The sequence below is a fragment of the Ciconia boyciana genome, chromosome 2 (genome assembly GCF_034638445.1).
Source record: "Ciconia boyciana chromosome 2, ASM3463844v1, whole genome shotgun sequence".
In the NCBI taxonomy this organism is placed as follows: domain Eukaryota; kingdom Metazoa; phylum Chordata; class Aves; order Ciconiiformes; family Ciconiidae; genus Ciconia; species Ciconia boyciana.
This window is the reverse complement of record NC_132935.1, coordinates 97,187,637-97,209,043: the sequence shown is the minus strand read 5'-3', so window position 1 is coordinate 97,209,043 and position 21,407 is coordinate 97,187,637. Positions and strand designations below refer to the sequence as shown.

The 21,407-nt window shown below is 46.8% G+C and overlaps 2 protein-coding genes across 2 annotated transcripts; both read right to left on the bottom strand.

The window, feature by feature from the left end:
* Window positions 1-1,185: 1,185 nt before the first annotated feature.
* Window positions 1,186-9,630, bottom strand: LOC140647236 (N-acetyllactosaminide beta-1,6-N-acetylglucosaminyl-transferase-like). The gene is made up of 2 exons (XM_072851599.1): window positions 8,904-9,630; window positions 1,186-1,193 (listed from the first exon to the last, which is right to left on the bottom strand). The coding sequence occupies exons 1-2, from the start codon at window positions 9,601-9,603 to the stop codon at window positions 1,186-1,188; spliced, it is 708 nt and encodes a 235-aa protein (XP_072707700.1). The 5' UTR covers window positions 9,604-9,630.
* A 2,701-nt stretch (window positions 9,631-12,331) lies between these two features.
* Window positions 12,332-20,968, bottom strand: LOC140647235 (N-acetyllactosaminide beta-1,6-N-acetylglucosaminyl-transferase-like). The gene is made up of 2 exons (XM_072851598.1): window positions 20,047-20,968; window positions 12,332-12,339 (listed from the first exon to the last, which is right to left on the bottom strand). Exons 1-2 carry the CDS (start codon window positions 20,966-20,968, stop codon window positions 12,332-12,334), a joined length of 930 nt encoding a protein of 309 aa, XP_072707699.1.
* Between the last annotated feature and the right edge of the window lie 439 nt (window positions 20,969-21,407).

Genomic DNA, 21,407 nt, shown 5'->3' with positions numbered 1-21,407 from the left:
AACGGGAGAGCCGCTCTGCAGGAACTGCCGGTGCCCACCCTGGCACCCGTTCAGGCATGGTTCTTCCAGCTTCCACCCCGGCTGCCCAGGCAGAGTGCTGGTGTCAGGGTTTGTCTCTCAACATGCATAGGTGTCGGTCAGATGAATTTGCTCGTAGGTGAAAGGAGGGGACAGGTTCAGGTGGCCTGACTGGAGTGCCCCCCTAACAAAAACAAGGGCTGTTGGCAGCTCAGCCTCTGAGAACACCAAGAAAAGTCTCTCTTACTGCAGCTGGACTGACATTTAGCTGGTTATGTGCATGAGTTGTGACAGACGTTACCTGATGCCAGAATTTAGAAAGAAAAATATTCTTCCTTAAATTACTCTCATCTGATTCTGTTCTTCAAGGAGTTGTGCTGTTTGAAGCCTACTACACCAATGTCTGATAGTTGTGAAGATAAAGGAGAATCAAGTGAAGGAGTGCAAGTCCATTTGTTAGGCTGTGGCTTTTCAAAAAGACTTCTTGAAGACATACCCTTCCTTGTCCTGTTGTCACTAAGTAGTGTTTTAGTGAGAAGCAAATAATTGGTTGTGAAGCAAAGTATTGCTCCTATTAAAAGCAGTGTTTAAATTCCAATGACTGCAGATTGCATGGACGAAACCCTATTTTAAGTTATATCTTCTCAGATGAACTATAATATCTGAATGGTGGATAGAGGACAAGAGTAATTTTTCAGGAAATTCTGCCATGAAGAAGGTGTATTTGTGATTGCTGCGACTGTGTTGCCACACCTTCTCTTAAGCAGGTTTTGCAAAAAGAGGTTTTGATGATGAGATTACAACAGCTTTGCGGGCATGAGACTCAATAACAGTCACAGGAAAATCCCTATTTTTTTCATAGCTTATTCATATGAGAAGTTCTTGCTCAATCAGGAAGTCTCATCAAAATAATGGAGAATGGGAACAAGAAAACAAGGATTAGTTATATGAATAACAATGCAGACATAGGTACAATTTTTTTTTTCTAGAACAAGGAAAAGGAACAATTTTAGCAGGCAGAACAGAATCGCAGTGGTGCATATTAATATAATGCACGTGTTGCAGAGAAGGTTGTTCCAAGAGCCTGTCTACAAATGACAGTGGGATGGAGAATTACCAAAGTAGTTATGAATTATTAAGTTGCTGTAGTGAGAAGTTCAGTGCATGCTAAACATCTGTAAAAAAACAAAAACAAAAACAAAAACAAAAAACGGGTGTGTTTGTATAAGCAAGTGGCCGTATAAAAACTTAGAAATAAGGAATTGGCTAATGTGATTGATTAATGTGTTAGCAACGCTACTCAGTATTTTCTGGTATTCCTCTTGTATCTCATCCAAGGCATGTGAGTGAGATGTTCCTTGAGAGCCACCAGCTCTCGCCTGGATGCGAAGCTACTGTTTCAGATAAACTGCAGTGAAATTTTAACAAGGACAACTCCCATCTTGAGAGCGTACTAGCTTGACTCACAGCATTACCCACCACATGCCTGCCATTACCTGAGACATACTGTATGCCAACTGTCTTCCTTATTTTTCTGTCTACCAGTCAGCTCCCAACTGAGGAACTACCATCAGGATGGAGCAGATATATTTTCAAAGTTTGGGGGTGGTTTAACACTCCACTTGCAAACAAAAGTATCCATCATTTTCATTCCTTCCTGATCATTGACAAAATGAACGAATGCGTTAGCAACCTTCATCCTGCTCAGAGATGAGGGGATTCTGAGTCTTTGCACTTTGACAGACACAATACGCAATTGCGTCAAGAACACTTAAAATTGTGGTAGGCACACAGCTGGGTGAATCCTTGGAAAAGCAGGCACAAGCTAGAATGCAAAATCATCTTCCATGGATGGGTTCCCAATTTCCATGTCAGATTAGCAGCCACGGGAGAAAGAACCTCACTCAAAGAGGTTGAGGTTGTTGATGTCCCCAGGTGCCTGTGCTCTACAGGAAGCTGCTGGAGGCCCTGTGGTTCTGTGATCTACCCATTCAGATCACAGTGTGGTCTGCTTTTCCAGGCTTGCACAGGATGCTGTGGGCCATGCCTTCTGGTAATCAACTACCTCACGTTCACACTGATGGCAAACGTTTGTCTACTTTTGCAGCAGGCAGTGATGGCATGCTGTGTACCCAATGTCCCTTTCAGGCCGGCACAAGAGCAAAAATGACATGGTGCTCCTTCCCCCCACCCCCGGGACACATGACCCACAGCTGGTCCCCATTCTGCAGGCTTCTTGCAGAAACCAGGAATAAAAGTGGTTCTGCCTTGGCACTTTCCCTGCAAAGCTCCAGCTTCCCTTACACCACGTGACTGCCAAGCGCCACTCATGATCTCTGTGGAGGGATGTGTATGACCGAGGCACATCCCAGAGGCAGAACCATACTGTCTGTGGGTGGCTGGGTGAATTTTGTGCTGGCCAGAATGACAGCAGGAAAGAGAGGTGCATTACTGTGGCTAAAGGCTGGCATGGGTGCTAACCACCCACCTTGCACTCTGTGCAAGGGCAGACCACCCCTGACTTGTTGCTATTGCACTCTGCAGTGACAGGAACCAAAGAATTGCTGAGCGTGGCACCATTGCTGCATCGCCAGCATTTTGGGGGAGAGAAAGGAACCACGTGTTAGCATCTTTTCATGGAAGCTTAGAAGGGCTGCTCCAGCATGGCAGGATGCATCTGCAGCCTGGCTCACCTGCCAGAACATAACTGGGCACTCGTACAGGGCAGGGAATGAGTGGGTGATTTCTGTAATAGCCAGTTGCTACATGCAAACTTTCTCTTGCAACTCATAGCCTGAGGGGATTGCTAAGGATTTAACAGCTCTTACCATGGGACTGGCAGTACTCATTGCATCTGTGCAAAACTGAGACCGATGCCCTGGACAAGTGATCCCCCAGCAGCCTAGTGTGTCCCCACACTCCCCTGCCGTACGTGCATCTGAGTTGGAGACATTGGTACAGGGTTTGGGGTGAGGTAGAAAAAGCAGTGTGCCTGGATGCGAGTGTTCTCTTGCAGGGCTTTTTGTGATTTCCAAGAACAAGGATCCTGGGTGAGTGCCAGAACCTGCAATCTCCTGCACTTACCATGAAATAAGGAAAGCAATAGGAAAGGGGAACATTGAAAAACAAATGACAGCTGAACAAGGAAGTTCAGCATGGGAGAAATGGCAAAAGATGGAGAGCAAGGAAAGAATATTGAGGCAGGAGAAATGTTGTAAAGATAAGGAAGGATCAACCAGACTGGCGGACTGTGGAAGACCATGCATCACCTAGCTACTTATGCAACATGAGCCCTTGGCATTTTGGAGTCTTCTACTGGCACATAATTGCCAGTGTGAGCTTTAGGACCAGCACTGCGCTTGGCAGTGGTGCAGGCTGTTCCCTGATTCAGATCCCTATGTCCCCCTTAGCTGCTGCAGTGCACTAGAGGTGCTGCTAATACACATCTCCTGGTTTGGTTCCACTGGAGAAGGAATCCAGCCCTCGTGCACTAAGATCATTATCTGAGTAATAAAACTAGGGTGCAGTAGGAGGGAACAGTTGGAGGAAAGCAATTCAGAAGCATGCTTCTGCTCCCAACTAAAACATTAATTGTGTAACCACAATCAGCAAAGCAAACATGTCTGTGCAAAGCCTGCGTCCAGAGCGCTGTGCTTCTGTCTGTGCAGCAACACAATGCCTTCTGGAGGCATGCCAGCTAGTTGCATGGTGGCGATTCCTCAACCGTTTCCCTCAGTGACAATGCCAGATGAAGCATATTCCCAAAGTTCTCGCTCCTCGTGTTCGTGGCTCTGCACAGGCCTCTCAGCTGTGCTGATGCAATTTCCGTGGAGTCACACAGTGAACCCTGGGGGCACAGCACCCTGCTAAGAATAATCCTTCCCCAAAAGCATCAGAGTGCAGTTGCAAAACCCAGTTTCTCCTTGAGACAGCTGAGTTTCTTGTTGTGCCTAGACTGTTTGTAGTATTTGGCCAGCTTGGATATCGCAATGCAACACTCCACTGTGCCTTTCCAGTGTGCTCCCAGAAGAGTGTTCCCAGACTTCTCTGCTTCTTCACCCAATTTCTTGAGTCTTGACTGCAGTTCACTTCTAAATCCAGCTGTAGCCATGGCCCCCAGATGTAGCAACTCCTGCCCTGGGAACGGAGAGGTCCTTCATATCCACTAGTGAACAGAGTGAAGGGCACGTCAGGGCTGGTTCTGGTCAGAGGCCCTGTGGGGAAGAGGATGCTCTGCCAGCATCTGTTGATGACTAAATAGCTAAGACCCCATTTAGTTTTCAGTGGTACGGCATCTCATGCACGTTGGTTAGGTTTTGAAGCTAAAGACAGCGACTTAAAACACTGCTGTCCCCATCACGTGGCAGAAGCAGTTGCATGTACCCCGGTAAAGCAAGTCACCCTGAGTACAGCTGAGTACACCCAGAGAAGCTGGACAAGGGAAGGATAAGAAGGGTAAAAGAGACAATGCCTTGGATGGGTTTCTTTCCCAGGCTGCAGTAACAGTTCTACTCTCTTTGTAACAGGGCAGAGAGGACAGAGGCCAGCTTGCCAAGAGGCTGTCAAGAGGGACTGCGGGAAAGGCCTCACATAGTAACAGCAGCATGATGAGCCCTCTGCTCTGGATAAAATAGGACCTTCTTGGCACGCCTGAATTTGAGAGAAATTATCTAAAACGAAACCTGAACAAGAAACTTGGAAAACAGGTTCAGGGAAGTAGGAAAGAGACTTGCTTTGCAGATGCACAAGTGCATTCAGTCACAGTGTTGAGAGAAGGAATGAGAATGGTGGTTAAAGTGCTCTGGGAGATAAGCCTCTTACCTAAATATGTACTGCTGGCCTCTGGAGATTTATTCCCTGTCCCTGAAACACCCTGGCTGTTTGTTCCCATAACCACCAAGCCCCTTCAGTCCTGCCAGCACAGCCATTTGTAGGACTATGTAGTGATGCAGGGCAAGGACTGATTTCAAATAAACTCTTTTACATTTTCCAGACTGGTGTTAACCCAGACCATTTAAGACAGAAGAATCATCTCTATAGATGAACCTGGTGCCAGCAGCACCTAGCAGAAAGGTCAACGTTGAAAACAGATGCTATTTTTACAGGATATTGCAGTAAATTACCTGTGGCACACAGATGACATTTGTTCTTCAGACTATGGGCTAGCCCTTTTAACATATTTATTTTGGTTTTGAGGATGCACTCTTGAATATTTCCTTATAGCTAACTTGTCAGGTGGAGGGTGGTATAATCTTGAAGATTAAAGCAGGCAAAGCTATGACTTATTTCATTGTGATCAATGTGAGAGAACTTCCTATAGGTAAAAGCTTTAGCGTAAAGACCTGAGCATGTGAGTTTTAGACAGGCAAAGTTTGTAAGACTGATCTAACCCATGGGACTTTAAAGTTAAAGTTTGTATCTCCATATCCTCATTTCCTAGAAATATGTCTTAAATACAATAACAAAAATATGTTCAACTAGCAGTGTTGGATTCCCCAAATACATCTCTTGTCTGTACTGGGAGGAAAATTGTACAGAAACTGTTGATACTGATAAAACATGGGTAATGCCTTTAAACATTTCTGCCCTACCTTTCCAAGCTCAGGTGTTAAAAAAATGCCTGTATGCAGGTGGCCTTGTAGAAGGTGGCTTGAGCCAGGCGCATGGCTCACTGTCACTGAAAGGGGAAGGTCTGGCTCCTGTTCCTCCTCTCCTTCCCATTTTCCTCTCCTTTTTGCTCACATCTGCATGTTCACTCACAGCTTTAATTTGTGCTGACTTCAGTACTGGACAGATTCTTCACCAAGTCCATTCAATTCTCAGACTCAGAAAAAAAGTAGACTGTTTTTCTTCAGAACTAGTGAGTTGAACTGGCAAGGCTCCTGTCACAGGGCTTGTGGGCAGAAGGGAGTGGGAAGGGATGAGCAAGAGAAAATTTCCTGTTTTGGCAACAATGAGCTTTTAGCGCTCAGCCATCTTGTGCACCCTCACCCTTAGTAAAGGAACGGGGCTGGTGCAGAAGTGACAGTGCAACCACACTCTGTTATTCTGTAGATGAGCCAATTCTGCAAAAGCAATTTAATCCAGTGCATTAGACCGGGAGTCAGGTGTCAGTGCTCCAGTGCTGGCTTTGCCCATGGCCTGGTTTAAGACACTGGGAATGTCATTTCTCCCCTTTCTGCCTGCTTCTGTGAATGGGAAATAATAGCACTGATCTCCCTTGTAAAGCGTGTTGGTGTCTCTGAAGGAGAAATGCTGCTGTTACTTCTCCTGACCTTTATTTTCCCACTTGAACAATGTGTAAGTTACTAGTGGACCAACGTGTGTGCATGTCAATGTACGTATCAGTGCGTACCCTGGGGGATTATCACTAGAGACTGCCTGTAGCCCAAGTCATGCATATGCTGTGACCCTATTGCATGAAAGTGGGGACAGGATTTTGGCTTGGAAGAGGATTCAGTAAGGCTGCCCTGAAGGACTCAGTAGCATGGTCTGTGGATGCACACCTCTCCCACAGTGACCAGCACCTGCTTTCTGCTCTACATGAGCAGAGAGAGGAAAGGTGGCCCAGTGGCTACGCTGCTGGCCTGGGACGTGGCCACTAACCTGCACTGCGATGGTGTGACCTTCTTGTGCAACCAAGGGGAAGTGATTTAGGGCCAGTCGCTTCAAACCTACATACTTCGCAAATACTTTCCCTTAATTTCCCCATGCTTCTTTTATCTGAAAAGTGACTTTCAAGAATTTTCTGTCACACAGGAGTCATGTGGGAGATAAGTGGCCTGAGATAAATACCAAAGATAAGTTAAGGCTGTTATTTGGAAACCAACTGAATGGGAATTGAAAGGGAATTGAAATTCTCTAGCCTTTAGAGGGCTAAAAAAAAAATCTTGCTCTTCATTGCATGGCTCTGGGTAATAAGCATGCTATTTTAAGATTTGGGGACCAAACAGTCTTTTTTTATCTTTTATCTGAACTGAGATTATCATGGCTGTCTGAAACTACGAATATCTGTTTGGTTTAGTTCTTTCATGATATGCTGTACATCCAAACTGGTCCTTAAATGATCTCTCGGCTTGCCTGGAGGCCTCCAACTATTTGTTCTAACAGCTGGACCACTGCTTGACACTATTATCTCCCTTTGTATGCATGAAAAGCTAAAAGGAAGTGGCTTGGCCAAACTTGGACAAGAGGTTTTTGATAGAGCCAGGAACCAAGTCCCAGGCTAACAGTCTATGCACTGAGAGGGACCTCTCGCCCCAGAGTTGCTCAGAGCTCTGGATCTGACTCAGATACATTCAGATGAGGCACTCCATGCTACGCTTACAAGTTTGGATTCAAAATTTTGGACAACAGCAGCCCTGAGTCCTGAGTACATCTGTCAGAGCTGCGTGGCCACTTTTGTTCACCCTAAAGTGATGGCAGGGAATAAAGGAAGAGGAAGGAAACATCTGTTGTGGAAATGTTTCCTCTTTTTCAGATGCAAAGAGAACAAGCACAAAAAAATGTTACGCCAATGTGCAACACTGGAAAGCGCACAGTGATGATCATGGAAATAAACAATTAAATACACAGCCTACATAAGCTACACAGTGCAGTACAACAAATGGCAACCATCTAAAGCTTTCTGATTGTGAAGAACTTATCTGGTCCCAGGTTTATTGCTTCTGAGGCAATGGACTACAATAAGATCACAGCAACCAGCTTCCTGGAAAAGTCAGCTAGCTACAAATAATGTATGCTGATGATTATACCATAAATACCTCGATCAGTAATCGTTTGTGCAACTTGTGCATGCCAGTTATAAAATACAGTTACGGGAAGAGCAAGCACTATTCTCAGAGAGAGCTATGTGATAATTTGAAAGCAGGCCGGCCTTGCAAAATGGACCCACAGTCCGCTGCTTAGATTAAAGTAGACATGCTCTGCCTCTCTGTTACTGCTCCTTGTTTTCGTTTCTCACAATTTACAGTAGGGCAAGGGTGGAAAGGAAAAAAAAGACAGGAGAATAAATTTATCCTTGCTTCCATTCCTCATATCCCTGCTTTGGGCTGCTGTGAAGCTCTAGGGAGTCAGGAGCAGTAAAGTCCTACCAGGTGCTTCTAAAAGCAATGTGCATGGGGGAGAAGTCCTGTGCATCTTCTGACCCTTTCCCACTCGTAGGAACGAGGTAAAACTAATTGTAAATGCATAAGGTAAAGATGAAAATACTGGCTCTGATTCTGTTTCTCTGAACAAATCCTTGACCTTGTACAATACAGTTTAGGCAGTAGTTATGAGTACGTGGGTTTTTTGCAGGTGTTACAGGAGAGCTGGTGTGTGTGCATGTGTGTGTGCCCACAGAAAAGCACATGAAGACTAGAAGTAGATTTGAGCCTGAACGCAGATTTTCTGGCTCTGGAGTAATAGATAGAGAGGGAAGAATTGACTTCTATTTGTGGAAAAATAAAATTCCGACCAGCAAAATGAACATCTTGTAAAAAACACCTTCGCTACAATGCTTGCATACCCTACATATCTTAATCTTTATTCCTTCTCTTTTCTTAATCTTAATTTTTACAGGTAAAAGGTTTAAATCAGCTGAAATGTCCATGAATTTCAATTTGAACTTAGGTCCCTTGGGCTTCTTCCTGTTCAGACACAGAATGGCAACCCACATTCTGCACGGCGCAGTCATCTCTTCCCTCAGTGGTCAAAAAGGGCAAGTAAGCTTATTTGATAGATCAGCCTTTTATATCAATTATGATCCGATTAAGTTTTTCATCTAGGCTTTGTGAAAGTCAGCCTCAGACTTACAGATGTATGTCTGTGTGTGTGTGCGTGCATTTGTGCACTTGTGCATGCATGCGTGTATCTACAGAAAACAAAAGTGAAGGTGTACTCACTTGGGATCCTGTTGAGCGTCACCCAGAAGTGCTCGTCGGGGCTGTAGGTGTCCTCGGACCAGGCCAGCAGATCGATGGCACGCTGGTCATGCAGCACGAACTCCACGAAAGGCCGGGTGACAGCCACGTACGCGGAGCCGAAGTAGATGGTGATGTTGTGGGGCGGGGGTGCCTTGCGCACAAATGTCCACAGCATGAAAGAAAAGAAAGAGTATAATTGCTCCTTGTGCACATATTTGGTGCGGGCGGTGATGTGGGGGGGTGGCAGCACCCCAGGGGTGACGTTCTTCCCCCCGAGGCCCTTCAGCAGCCGGACGATCTCCCGGTTGGTCTTCAAGGGGAAGTCCTGGCCGCAGGTGTTGAGCAGGTAGCGCCAGGGCACAGCCGAGGCCAGCAGGTCTCTCATGCAGTGGAGGTCGGCCCGCAGGCGGGAGATGCCGCCGTAGACCACCCGCTCCGCCCGGGAGGCGAGGAAGGCGTTGGGGAAGCAGCCCACCAGGCGCCGCACCGCCTGCTGGAAGGGGGCCGGCGCCTTGGCATCCACGTGGATGCAGTAGACGTTTTGCGGCATGTACACCGCCCTGAAGAGCCGCTCGAAGGTCTCGAACTCCTTGTGCAGGGTCATGATGTAGGCGACGGGGAAGGCGGCCTCCTCGGCCGAGAGGGCGCGGCTGATGTAGTGGCTGCGGGACACGTACATGCTGCAGGGCGCTTCCCCCGGCGCTGGTCGCAGCCACCTGCCCTGCAGGCGGGGGGCCCACCTGTCTGGCGGTGTGCCACACGCCCACTCCAGCGCCATGGCCTCCAGGGAGCTCCCACCACTTGCCACCCACTGCCTGCCATGCCTCAGCAGCATGGCAGCGCCCAGCAGCACCGTGGCGGCCACCAGCATCCCCACTGACCGCCGCCACCGCATGGCCCACACTGCCAGCCTTGGCCCACGCCTGGCCCGGCCGGCACCTCCCAGGCAGTCCCACGCCGAGAGGACACAAACGCAAGGCTGACCATGAAACACACTGCCGCAAGCCACCTCCCACGCTTGGGAAGGGCAGTCCTGCCACCGCCCACAGCTGGCCCAGCGCCGCAGGGTGCTCCCTGCGCCTGCCGCCTTCATGGCGCGTTTCCAGAGCGAGCCCCCAGGCTGGTGCTGGCAGTGCTGGGGGCAAGGGTACGTCCGCCCTGCAGTCTGGCCCTGCCTTCTGGTGGTGGCCACTGCACTTGCAACCCTCCTAGCTGCATGAGAAGTCCCACTCATGGACGCAGGGCTTCACTCCCATGTTCATCCAATCTATTTGAGTCCCTTCCAGGTTCTCCAACAGTAAATTAGGTTTGTTTGGGTTTTGGTTTTTTTTTTCAACTTTTGTCATCTTACAGAACTGCAATAGGGAGAAATCAAAGAGTTAAGCTGTCAGAGTTAGGAGGATGGAGAGAAGCTGATGAGCAAATGTGGGTAGGATGGACACGGTCACCTCTTAACCCTGTGCAGCAACAAGAATTTGTGTGACCAGGATCATAAGACAGCATGCAAAAACAATTTGCTCTGAAATCCTGGTTTGTCTGTTTTCTTGTTTGTCCTGTGAGACAAGTTCTCCCACCTGTCTACGTGAGGGAGGTGGCTGGTAAAGACATGGGGGAGTCCTCAGAAGAAGAGATTTTCTTTCAAGATGAAATTGAAACAATGGCGGAAAAAAACCACCACCCCTCCTTAAAAATGTACAAAGGCTCGATTTTGTATTTTGCCACCATAAATTTTCATTTCAGTGGGGTACGTGAATGCAAAAATGTGTGTGGAGGGGTGAGGGTTAACTAAAATAAACTCAAAATTGTCAAGCTTTAAAGCAGACCTCAGAACCCGCAGAGAAGGAAATAAAACTCAGGAAAAAAAGCAGCTTATTTAAAACTACTTCTTTCAAGACAGTGGTCTGGATTAAGGCAATGCATGCCATCTCCTTGAGCCATCAGGCTGCTGACAGTCATAAGAGAGCTAAACTGCACCTCCTGTGTTGAATCATCTGACGGATAATAAGGAAAGGGTCTCAGCTCTAGTAGCTTCATTTGACAGTATGTTTTGAAAGAGGTTTTTCTGAGCTGTTATTGACCCATAAGCTAACTCTAGTGTCTTTGGCAGGGTTGCAGTCCTGCATCAGAGGAGCTGAACTCTACAGGGCTGTTCAGGAAACACCAGCTTCCTGGAGCAGGAGTGAGCCGGACCTGTGGGGACGCGCTGGGTGCCGAGGACAGCCAACGGGAGAGCCGCTCTGCAGGAACTGCCGGTGCCCACCCTGGCACCCGTTCAGGCATGGTTCTTCCAGCTTCCACCCCGGCTGCCCAGGCAGAGTGCTGGTGTCAGGGTTTGTCTCTCAACATGCATAGGTGTCGGTCAGATGAATTTGCTCGTAGGTGAAAGGAGGGGACAGGTTCAGGTGGCCTGACTGGAGTGCCCCCCTAACAAAAACAAGGGCTGTTGGCAGCTCAGCCTCTGAGAACACCAAGAAAAGTCTCTCTTACTGCAGCTGGACTGACATTTAGCTGGTTATGTGCATGAGTTGTGACAGACGTTACCTGATGCCAGAATTTAGAAAGAAAAATATTCTTCCTTAAATTACTCTCATCTGATTCTGTTCTTCAAGGAGTTGTGCTGTTTGAAGCCTACTACACCAATGTCTGATAGTTGTGAAGATAAAGGAGAATCAAGTGAAGGAGTGCAAGTCCATTTGTTAGGCTGTGGCTTTTCAAAAAGACTTCTTGAAGACATACCCTTCCTTGTCCTGTTGTCACTAAGTAGTGTTTTAGTGAGAAGCAAATAATTGGTTGTGAAGCAAAGTATTGCTCCTATTAAAAGCAGTGTTTAAATTCCAATGACTGCAGATTGCATGGACGAAACCCTATTTTAAGTTATATCTTCTCAGATGAACTATAATATCTGAATGGTGGATAGAGGACAAGAGTAATTTTTCAGGAAATTCTGCCATGAAGAAGGTGTATTTGTGATTGCTGCGACTGTGTTGCCACACCTTCTCTTAAGCAGGTTTTGCAAAAAGAGGTTTTGATGATGAGATTACAACAGCTTTGCGGGCATGAGACTCAATAACAGTCACAGGAAAATCCCTATTTTTTTCATAGCTTATTCATATGAGAAGTTCTTGCTCAATCAGGAAGTCTCATCAAAATAATGGAGAATGGGAACAAGAAAACAAGGATTAGTTATATGAATAACAATGCAGACATAGGTACAATTTTTTTTTTCTAGAACAAGGAAAAGGAACAATTTTAGCAGGCAGAACAGAATCGCAGTGGTGCATATTAATATAATGCACGTGTTGCAGAGAAGGTTGTTCCAAGAGCCTGTCTACAAATGACAGTGGGATGGAGAATTACCAAAGTAGTTATGAATTATTAAGTTGCTGTAGTGAGAAGTTCAGTGCATGCTAAACATCTGTAAAAAAACAAAAACAAAAACAAAAACAAAAAACGGGTGTGTTTGTATAAGCAAGTGGCCGTATAAAAACTTAGAAATAAGGAATTGGCTAATGTGATTGATTAATGTGTTAGCAACGCTACTCAGTATTTTCTGGTATTCCTCTTGTATCTCATCCAAGGCATGTGAGTGAGATGTTCCTTGAGAGCCACCAGCTCTCGCCTGGATGCGAAGCTACTGTTTCAGATAAACTGCAGTGAAATTTTAACAAGGACAACTCCCATCTTGAGAGCGTACTAGCTTGACTCACAGCATTACCCACCACATGCCTGCCATTACCTGAGACATACTGTATGCCAACTGTCTTCCTTATTTTTCTGTCTACCAGTCAGCTCCCAACTGAGGAACTACCATCAGGATGGAGCAGATATATTTTCAAAGTTTGGGGGTGGTTTAACACTCCACTTGCAAACAAAAGTATCCATCATTTTCATTCCTTCCTGATCATTGACAAAATGAACGAATGCGTTAGCAACCTTCATCCTGCTCAGAGATGAGGGGATTCTGAGTCTTTGCACTTTGACAGACACAATACGCAATTGCGTCAAGAACACTTAAAATTGTGGTAGGCACACAGCTGGGTGAATCCTTGGAAAAGCAGGCACAAGCTAGAATGCAAAATCATCTTCCATGGATGGGTTCCCAATTTCCATGTCAGATTAGCAGCCACGGGAGAAAGAACCTCACTCAAAGAGGTTGAGGTTGTTGATGTCCCCAGGTGCCTGTGCTCTACAGGAAGCTGCTGGAGGCCCTGTGGTTCTGTGATCTACCCATTCAGATCACAGTGTGGTCTGCTTTTCCAGGCTTGCACAGGATGCTGTGGGCCATGCCTTCTGGTAATCAACTACCTCACGTTCACACTGATGGCAAACGTTTGTCTACTTTTGCAGCAGGCAGTGATGGCATGCTGTGTACCCAATGTCCCTTTCAGGCCGGCACAAGAGCAAAAATGACATGGTGCTCCTTCCCCCCACCCCCGGGACACATGACCCACAGCTGGTCCCCATTCTGCAGGCTTCTTGCAGAAACCAGGAATAAAAGTGGTTCTGCCTTGGCACTTTCCCTGCAAAGCTCCAGCTTCCCTTACACCACGTGACTGCCAAGCGCCACTCATGATCTCTGTGGAGGGATGTGTATGACCGAGGCACATCCCAGAGGCAGAACCATACTGTCTGTGGGTGGCTGGGTGAATTTTGTGCTGGCCAGAATGACAGCAGGAAAGAGAGGTGCATTACTGTGGCTAAAGGCTGGCATGGGTGCTAACCACCCACCTTGCACTCTGTGCAAGGGCAGACCACCCCTGACTTGTTGCTATTGCACTCTGCAGTGACAGGAACCAAAGAATTGCTGAGCGTGGCACCATTGCTGCATCGCCAGCATTTTGGGGGAGAGAAAGGAACCACGTGTTAGCATCTTTTCATGGAAGCTTAGAAGGGCTGCTCCAGCATGGCAGGATGCATCTGCAGCCTGGCTCACCTGCCAGAACATAACTGGGCACTCGTACAGGGCAGGGAATGAGTGGGTGATTTCTGTAATAGCCAGTTGCTACATGCAAACTTTCTCTTGCAACTCATAGCCTGAGGGGATTGCTAAGGATTTAACAGCTCTTACCATGGGACTGGCAGTACTCATTGCATCTGTGCAAAACTGAGACCGATGCCCTGGACAAGTGATCCCCCAGCAGCCTAGTGTGTCCCCACACTCCCCTGCCGTACGTGCATCTGAGTTGGAGACATTGGTACAGGGTTTGGGGTGAGGTAGAAAAAGCAGTGTGCCTGGATGCGAGTGTTCTCTTGCAGGGCTTTTTGTGATTTCCAAGAACAAGGATCCTGGGTGAGTGCCAGAACCTGCAATCTCCTGCACTTACCATGAAATAAGGAAAGCAATAGGAAAGGGGAACATTGAAAAACAAATGACAGCTGAACAAGGAAGTTCAGCATGGGAGAAATGGCAAAAGATGGAGAGCAAGGAAAGAATATTGAGGCAGGAGAAATGTTGTAAAGATAAGGAAGGATCAACCAGACTGGCGGACTGTGGAAGACCATGCATCACCTAGCTACTTATGCAACATGAGCCCTTGGCATTTTGGAGTCTTCTACTGGCACATAATTGCCAGTGTGAGCTTTAGGACCAGCACTGCGCTTGGCAGTGGTGCAGGCTGTTCCCTGATTCAGATCCCTATGTCCCCCTTAGCTGCTGCAGTGCACTAGAGGTGCTGCTAATACACATCTCCTGGTTTGGTTCCACTGGAGAAGGAATCCAGCCCTCGTGCACTAAGATCATTATCTGAGTAATAAAACTAGGGTGCAGTAGGAGGGAACAGTTGGAGGGAAAGCAATTCAGAAGCATGCTTCTGCTCCCAACTAAAACATTAATTGTGTAACCACAATCAGCAAAGCAAACATGTCTGTGCAAAGCCTGCGTCCAGAGCGCTGTGCTTCTGTCTGTGCAGCAACACAATGCCTTCTGGAGGCATGCCAGCTAGTTGCATGGTGGCGATTCCTCAACCGTTTCCCTCAGTGACAATGCCAGATGAAGCATATTCCCAAAGTTCTCGCTCCTCGTGTTCGTGGCTCTGCACAGGCCTCTCAGCTGTGCTGATGCAATTTCCGTGGAGTCACACAGTGAACCCTGGGGGCACAGCACCCTGCTAAGAATAATCCTTCCCCAAAAGCATCAGAGTGCAGTTGCAAAACCCAGTTTCTCCTTGAGACAGCTGAGTTTCTTGTTGTGCCTAGACTGTTTGTAGTATTTGGCCAGCTTGGATATCGCAATGCAACACTCCACTGTGCCTTTCCAGTGTGCTCCCAGAAGAGTGTTCCCAGACTTCTCTGCTTCTTCACCCAATTTCTTGAGTCTTGACTGCAGTTCACTTCTAAATCCAGCTGTAGCCATGGCCCCCAGATGTAGCAACTCCTGCCCTGGGAACGGAGAGGTCCTTCATATCCACTAGTGAACAGAGTGAAGGGCACGTCAGGGCTGGTTCTGGTCAGAGGCCCTGTGGGGAAGAGGATGCTCTGCCAGCATCTGTTGATGACTAAATAGCTAAGACCCCATTTAGTTTTCAGTGGTACGGCATCTCATGCACGTTGGTTAGGTTTTGAAGCTAAAGACAGCGACTTAAAACACTGCTGTCCCCATCACGTGGCAGAAGCAGTTGCATGTACCCCGGTAAAGCAAGTCACCCTGAGTACAGCTGAGTACACCCAGAGAAGCTGGACAAGGGAAGGATAAGAAGGGTAAAAGAGACAATGCCTTGGATGGGTTTCTTTCCCAGGCTGCAGTAACAGTTCTACTCTCTTTGTAACAGGGCAGAGAGGACAGAGGCCAGCTTGCCAAGAGGCTGTCAAGAGGGACTGCGGGAAAGGCCTCACATAGTAACAGCAGCATGATGAGCCCTCTGCTCTGGATAAAATAGGACCTTCTTGGCACGCCTGAATTTGAGAGAAATTATCTAAAACGAAACCTGAACAAGAAACTTGGAAAACAGGTTCAGGGAAGTAGGAAAGAGACTTGCTTTGCAGATGCACAAGTGCATTCAGTCACAGTGTTGAGAGAAGGAATGAGAATGGTGGTTAAAGTGCTCTGGGAGATAAGCCTCTTACCTAAATATGTACTGCTGGCCTCTGGAGATTTATTCCCTGTCCCTGAAACACCCTGGCTGTTTGTTCCCATAACCACCAAGCCCCTTCAGTCCTGCCAGCACAGCCATTTGTAGGACTATGTAGTGATGCAGGGCAAGGACTGATTTCAAATAAACTCTTTTACATTTTCCAGACTGGTGTTAACCCAGACCATTTAAGACAGAAGAATCATCTCTATAGATGAACCTGGTGCCAGCAGCACCTAGCAGAAAGGTCAACGTTGAAAACAGATGCTATTTTTACAGGATATTGCAGTAAATTACCTGTGGCACACAGATGACATTTGTTCTTCAGACTATGGGCTAGCCCTTTTAACATATTTATTTTGGTTTTGAGGATGCACTCTTGAATATTTCCTTATAGCTAACTTGTCAGGTGGAGGGTGGTATAATCTTGAAGATTAAAGCAGGCAAAGCTATGACTTATTTCATTGTGATCAATGTGAGAGAACTTCCTATAGGTAAAAGCTTTAGCGTAAAGACCTGAGCATGTGAGTTTTAGACAGGCAAAGTTTGTAAGACTGATCTAACCCATGGGACTTTAAAGTTAAAGTTTGTATCTCCATATCCTCATTTCCTAGAAATATGTCTTAAATACAATAACAAAAATATGTTCAACTAGCAGTGTTGGATTCCCCAAATACATCTCTTGTCTGTACTGGGAGGAAAATTGTACAGAAACTGTTGATACTGATAAAACATGGGTAATGCCTTTAAACATTTCTGCCCTACCTTTCCAAGCTCAGGTGTTAAAAAATGCCTGTATGCAGGTGGCCTTGTAGAAGGTGGCTTGAGCCAGGCGCATGGCTCACTGTCACTGAAAGGGGAAGGTCTGGCTCCTGTTCCTCCTCTCCTTCCCATTTTCCTCTCCTTTTTGCTCACATCTGCATGTTCACTCACAGCTTTAATTTGTGCTGACTTCAGTACTGGACAGATTCTTCACCAAGTCCATTCAATTCTCAGACTCAGAAAAAGTAGACTGTTTTTCTTCAGAACTAGTGAGTTGAACTGGCAAGGCTCCTGTCACAGGGCTTGTGGGCAGAAGGGAGTGGGAAGGGATGAGCAAGAGAAAATTTCCTGTTTTGGCAACAATGAGCTTTTAGCGCTCAGCCATCTTGTGCACCCTCACCCTTAGTAAAGGAACGGGGCTGGTGCAGAAGTGACAGTGCAACCACACTCTGTTATTCTGTAGATGAGCCAATTCTGCAAAAGCAATTTAATCCAGTGCATTAGACCGGGAGTCAGGTGTCAGTGCTCCAGTGCTGGCTTTGCCCATGGCCTGGTTTAAGACACTGGGAATGTCATTTCTCCCCTTTCTGCCTGCTTCTGTGAATGGGAAATAATAGCACTGATCTCCCTTGTAAAGCGTGTTGGTGTCTCTGAAGGAGAAATGCTGCTGTTACTTCTCCTGACCTTTATTTTCCCACTTGAACAATGTGTAAGTTACTAGTGGACCAACGTGTGTGCATGTCAATGTACGTATCAGTGCGTACCCTGGGGGATTATCACTAGAGACTGCCTGTAGCCCAAGTCATGCATATGCTGTGACCCTATTGCATGAAAGTGGGGACAGGATTTTGGCTTGGAAGAGGATTCAGTAAGGCTGCCCTGAAGGACTCAGTAGCATGGTCTGTGGATGCACACCTCTCCCACAGTGACCAGCACCTGCTTTCTGCTCTACATGAGCAGAGAGAGGAAAGGTGGCCCAGTGGCTACGCTGCTGGCCTGGGACGTGGCCACTAACCTGCACTGCGATGGTGTGACCTTCTTGTGCAACCAAGGGGAAGTGATTTAGGGCCAGTCGCTTCAAACCTACATACTTCGCAAATACTTTCCCTTAATTTCCCCATGCTTCTTTTATCTGAAAAGTGACTTTCAAGAATTTTCTGTCACACAGGAGTCATGTGGGAGATAAGTGGCCTGAGATAAATACCAAAGATAAGTTAAGGCTGTTATTTGGAAACCAACTGAATGGGAATTGAAAGGGAATTGAAATTCTCTAGCCTTTAGAGGGCTAAAAAAAAAATCTTGCTCTTCATTGCATGGCTCTGGGTAATAAGCATGCTATTTTAAGATTTGGGGACCAAACAGTCTTTTTTTATCTTTTATCTGAACTGAGATTATCATGGCTGTCTGAAACTACGAATATCTGTTTGGTTTAGTTCTTTCATGATATGCTGTACATCCAAACTGGTCCTTAAATGATCTCTCGGCTTGCCTGGAGGCCTCCAACTATTTGTTCTAACAGCTGGACCACTGCTTGACACTATTATCTCCCTTTGTATGCATGAAAAGCTAAAAGGAAGTGGCTTGGCCAAACTTGGACAAGAGGTTTTTGATAGAGCCAGGAACCAAGTCCCAGGCTAACAGTCTATGCACTGAGAGGGACCTCTCGCCCCAGAGTTGCTCAGAGCTCTGGATCTGACTCAGATACATTCAGATGAGGCACTCCATGCTACGCTTACAAGTTTGGATTCAAAATTTTGGACAACAGCAGCCCTGAGTCCTGAGTACATCTGTCAGAGCTGCGTGGCCACTTTTGTTCACCCTAAAGTGATGGCAGGGAATAAAGGAAGAGGAAGGAAACATCTGTTGTGGAAATGTTTCCTCTTTTTCAGATGCAAAGAGAACAAGCACAAAAAAATGTTACGCCAATGTGCAACACTGGAAAGCGCACAGTGATGATCATGGAAATAAACAATTAAATACACAGCCTACATAAGCTACACAGTGCAGTACAACAAATGGCAACCATCTAAAGCTTTCTGATTGTGAAGAACTTATCTGGTCCCAGGTTTATTGCTTCTGAGGCAATGGACTACAATAAGATCACAGCAACCAGCTTCCTGGAAAAGTCAGCTAGCTACAAATAATGTATGCTGATGATTATACCATAAATACCTCGATCAGTAATCGTTTGTGCAACTTGTGCATGCCAGTTATAAAATACAGTTACGGGAAGAGCAAGCACTATTCTCAGAGAGAGCTATGTGATAATTTGAAAGCAGGCCGGCCTTGCAAAATGGACCCACAGTCCGCTGCTTAGATTAAAGTAGACATGCTCTGCCTCTCTGTTACTGCTCCTTGTTTTCGTTTCTCACAATTTACAGTAGGGCAAGGGTGGAAAGGAAAAAAAAGACAGGAGAATAAATTTATCCTTGCTTCCATTCCTCATATCCCTGCTTTGGGCTGCTGTGAAGCTCTAGGGAGTCAGGAGCAGTAAAGTCCTACCAGGTGCTTCTAAAAGCAATGTGCATGGGGGAGAAGTCCTGTGCATCTTCTGACCCTTTCCCACTCGTAGGAACGAGGTAAAACTAATTGTAAATGCATAAGGTAAAGATGAAAATACTGGCTCTGATTCTGTTTCTCTGAACAAATCCTTGACCTTGTACAATACAGTTTAGGCAGTAGTTATGAGTACGTGGGTTTTTGCAGGTGTTACAGGAGAGCTGGTGTGTGTGCATGTGTGTGTGCCCACAGAAAAGCACATGAAGACTAGAAGTAGATTTGAGCCTGAACGCAGATTTTCTGGCTCTGGAGTAATAGATAGAGAGGGAAGAATTGACTTCTATTTGTGGAAAAATAAAATTCCGACCAGCAAAATGAACATCTTGTAAAAAACACCTTCGCTACAATGCTTGCATACCCTACATATCTTAATCTTTATTCCTTCTCTTTTCTTAATCTTAATTTTTACAGGTAAAAGGTTTAAATCAGCTGAAATGTCCATGAATTTCAATTTGAACTTAGGTCCCTTGGGCTTCTTCCTGTTCAGACACAGAATGGCAACCCACATTCTGCACGGCGCAGTCATCTCTTCCCTCAGTGGTCAAAAAGGGCAAGTAAGCTTATTTGATAGATCAGCCTTTTATATCAATTATGATCCGATTAAGTTTTTCATCTAGGCTTTGTGAAAGTCAGCCTCAGACTTACAGATGTATGTCTGTGTGTGTGTGCGTGCATTTGTGCACTTGTGCATGCATGCGTGTATCTACAGAAAACAAAAGTGAAGGTGTACTCACTTGGGATCCTGTTGAGCGTCACCCAGAAGTGCTCGTCGGGGCTGTAGGTGTCCTCGGACCAGGCCAGCAGATCGATGGCACGCTGGTCATGCAGCACGAACTCCACGAAAGGCCGGGTGACAGCCACGTACGCGGAGCCGAAGTAGATGGTGATGTTGTGGGGCGGGGGTGCCTTGCGCACAAATGTCCACAGCATGAAAGAAAAGAAAGAGTATAATTGCTCCTTGTGCACATATTTGGTGCGGGCGGTGATGTGGGGGGGTGGCAGCACCCCAGGGGTGACGTTCTTCCCCCCGAGGCCCTTCAGCAGCCGGACGATCTCCCGGTTGGTCTTCAAGGGGAAGTCCTGGCCGCAGGTGTTGAGCAGGTAGCGCCAGGGCACAGCCGAGGCCAGCAGGTCTCTCATGCAGTGGAGGTCGGCCCGCAGGCGGGAGATGCCGCCGTAGACCACCCGCTCCGCCCGGGAGGCGAGGAAGGCGTTGGGGAAGCAGCCCACCAGGCGCCGCACCGCCTGCTGGAAGGGGGCCGGCGCCTTGGCATCCACGTGGATGCAGTAGACGTTTTGCGGCATGTACACCGCCCTGAAGAGCCGCTCGAAGGTCTCGAACTCCTTGTGCAGGGTCATGATGTAGGCGACGGGGAAGGCGGCCTCCTCGGCCGAGAGGGCGCGGATGATGTAGTGGTTCTGCGTGATGTACTCTGTGCAACTGGATTCTCTGAATGATGTTTTTAAAGTGTTTTCCTTCAGAAAGGGCACCTTACCTTCAATAAGTGCTTTACAGGCTTCTACTAAAGTTGAATTCACCGAGAAGTTCAGCCTCCTAAGAGATTTTTGTGCAGGCAAATTAACAGCATAGAAAACAAGTGCAAGTGAGACACTGAGAATCAGGAGAGCAAAGAAGCAGTATCTGAGTGTATTCATTGCTGCTCAGAGAAAGAGGCTCACTTGAAATACTGCAAAGAGATCAGATCAGACACCACAAACATCTTGTTTCGCTGGCTGTGCTTGCTTCCTGTTGGACAACGCATGCGTCCGTCTGATGAATAGTATGCAGCTGGTGTTCGTACTTTCAATAATAATAGTTTCATAGTCATTGTTGATATGGAAGCAGCATAAGTGGCAAACAACTTGCAGATGGAAGCTGCTCCACAGCACCCTGAAGATTAAACAGACACGTTGCACAATTACTGGCTTGGCAATGAACAGCCAGCACTACATATTTCACCGTGTCCCTGAATTCAATTTATGGGTATGTTCTTAACTGCTCCCTCCCTACTCTCCCTGCATGTATCATATAGCTGTAAAACTTACTGTGCGTGCATGCTGTTACAGGAAAATCTCATATTTACCTCTGGTGTCA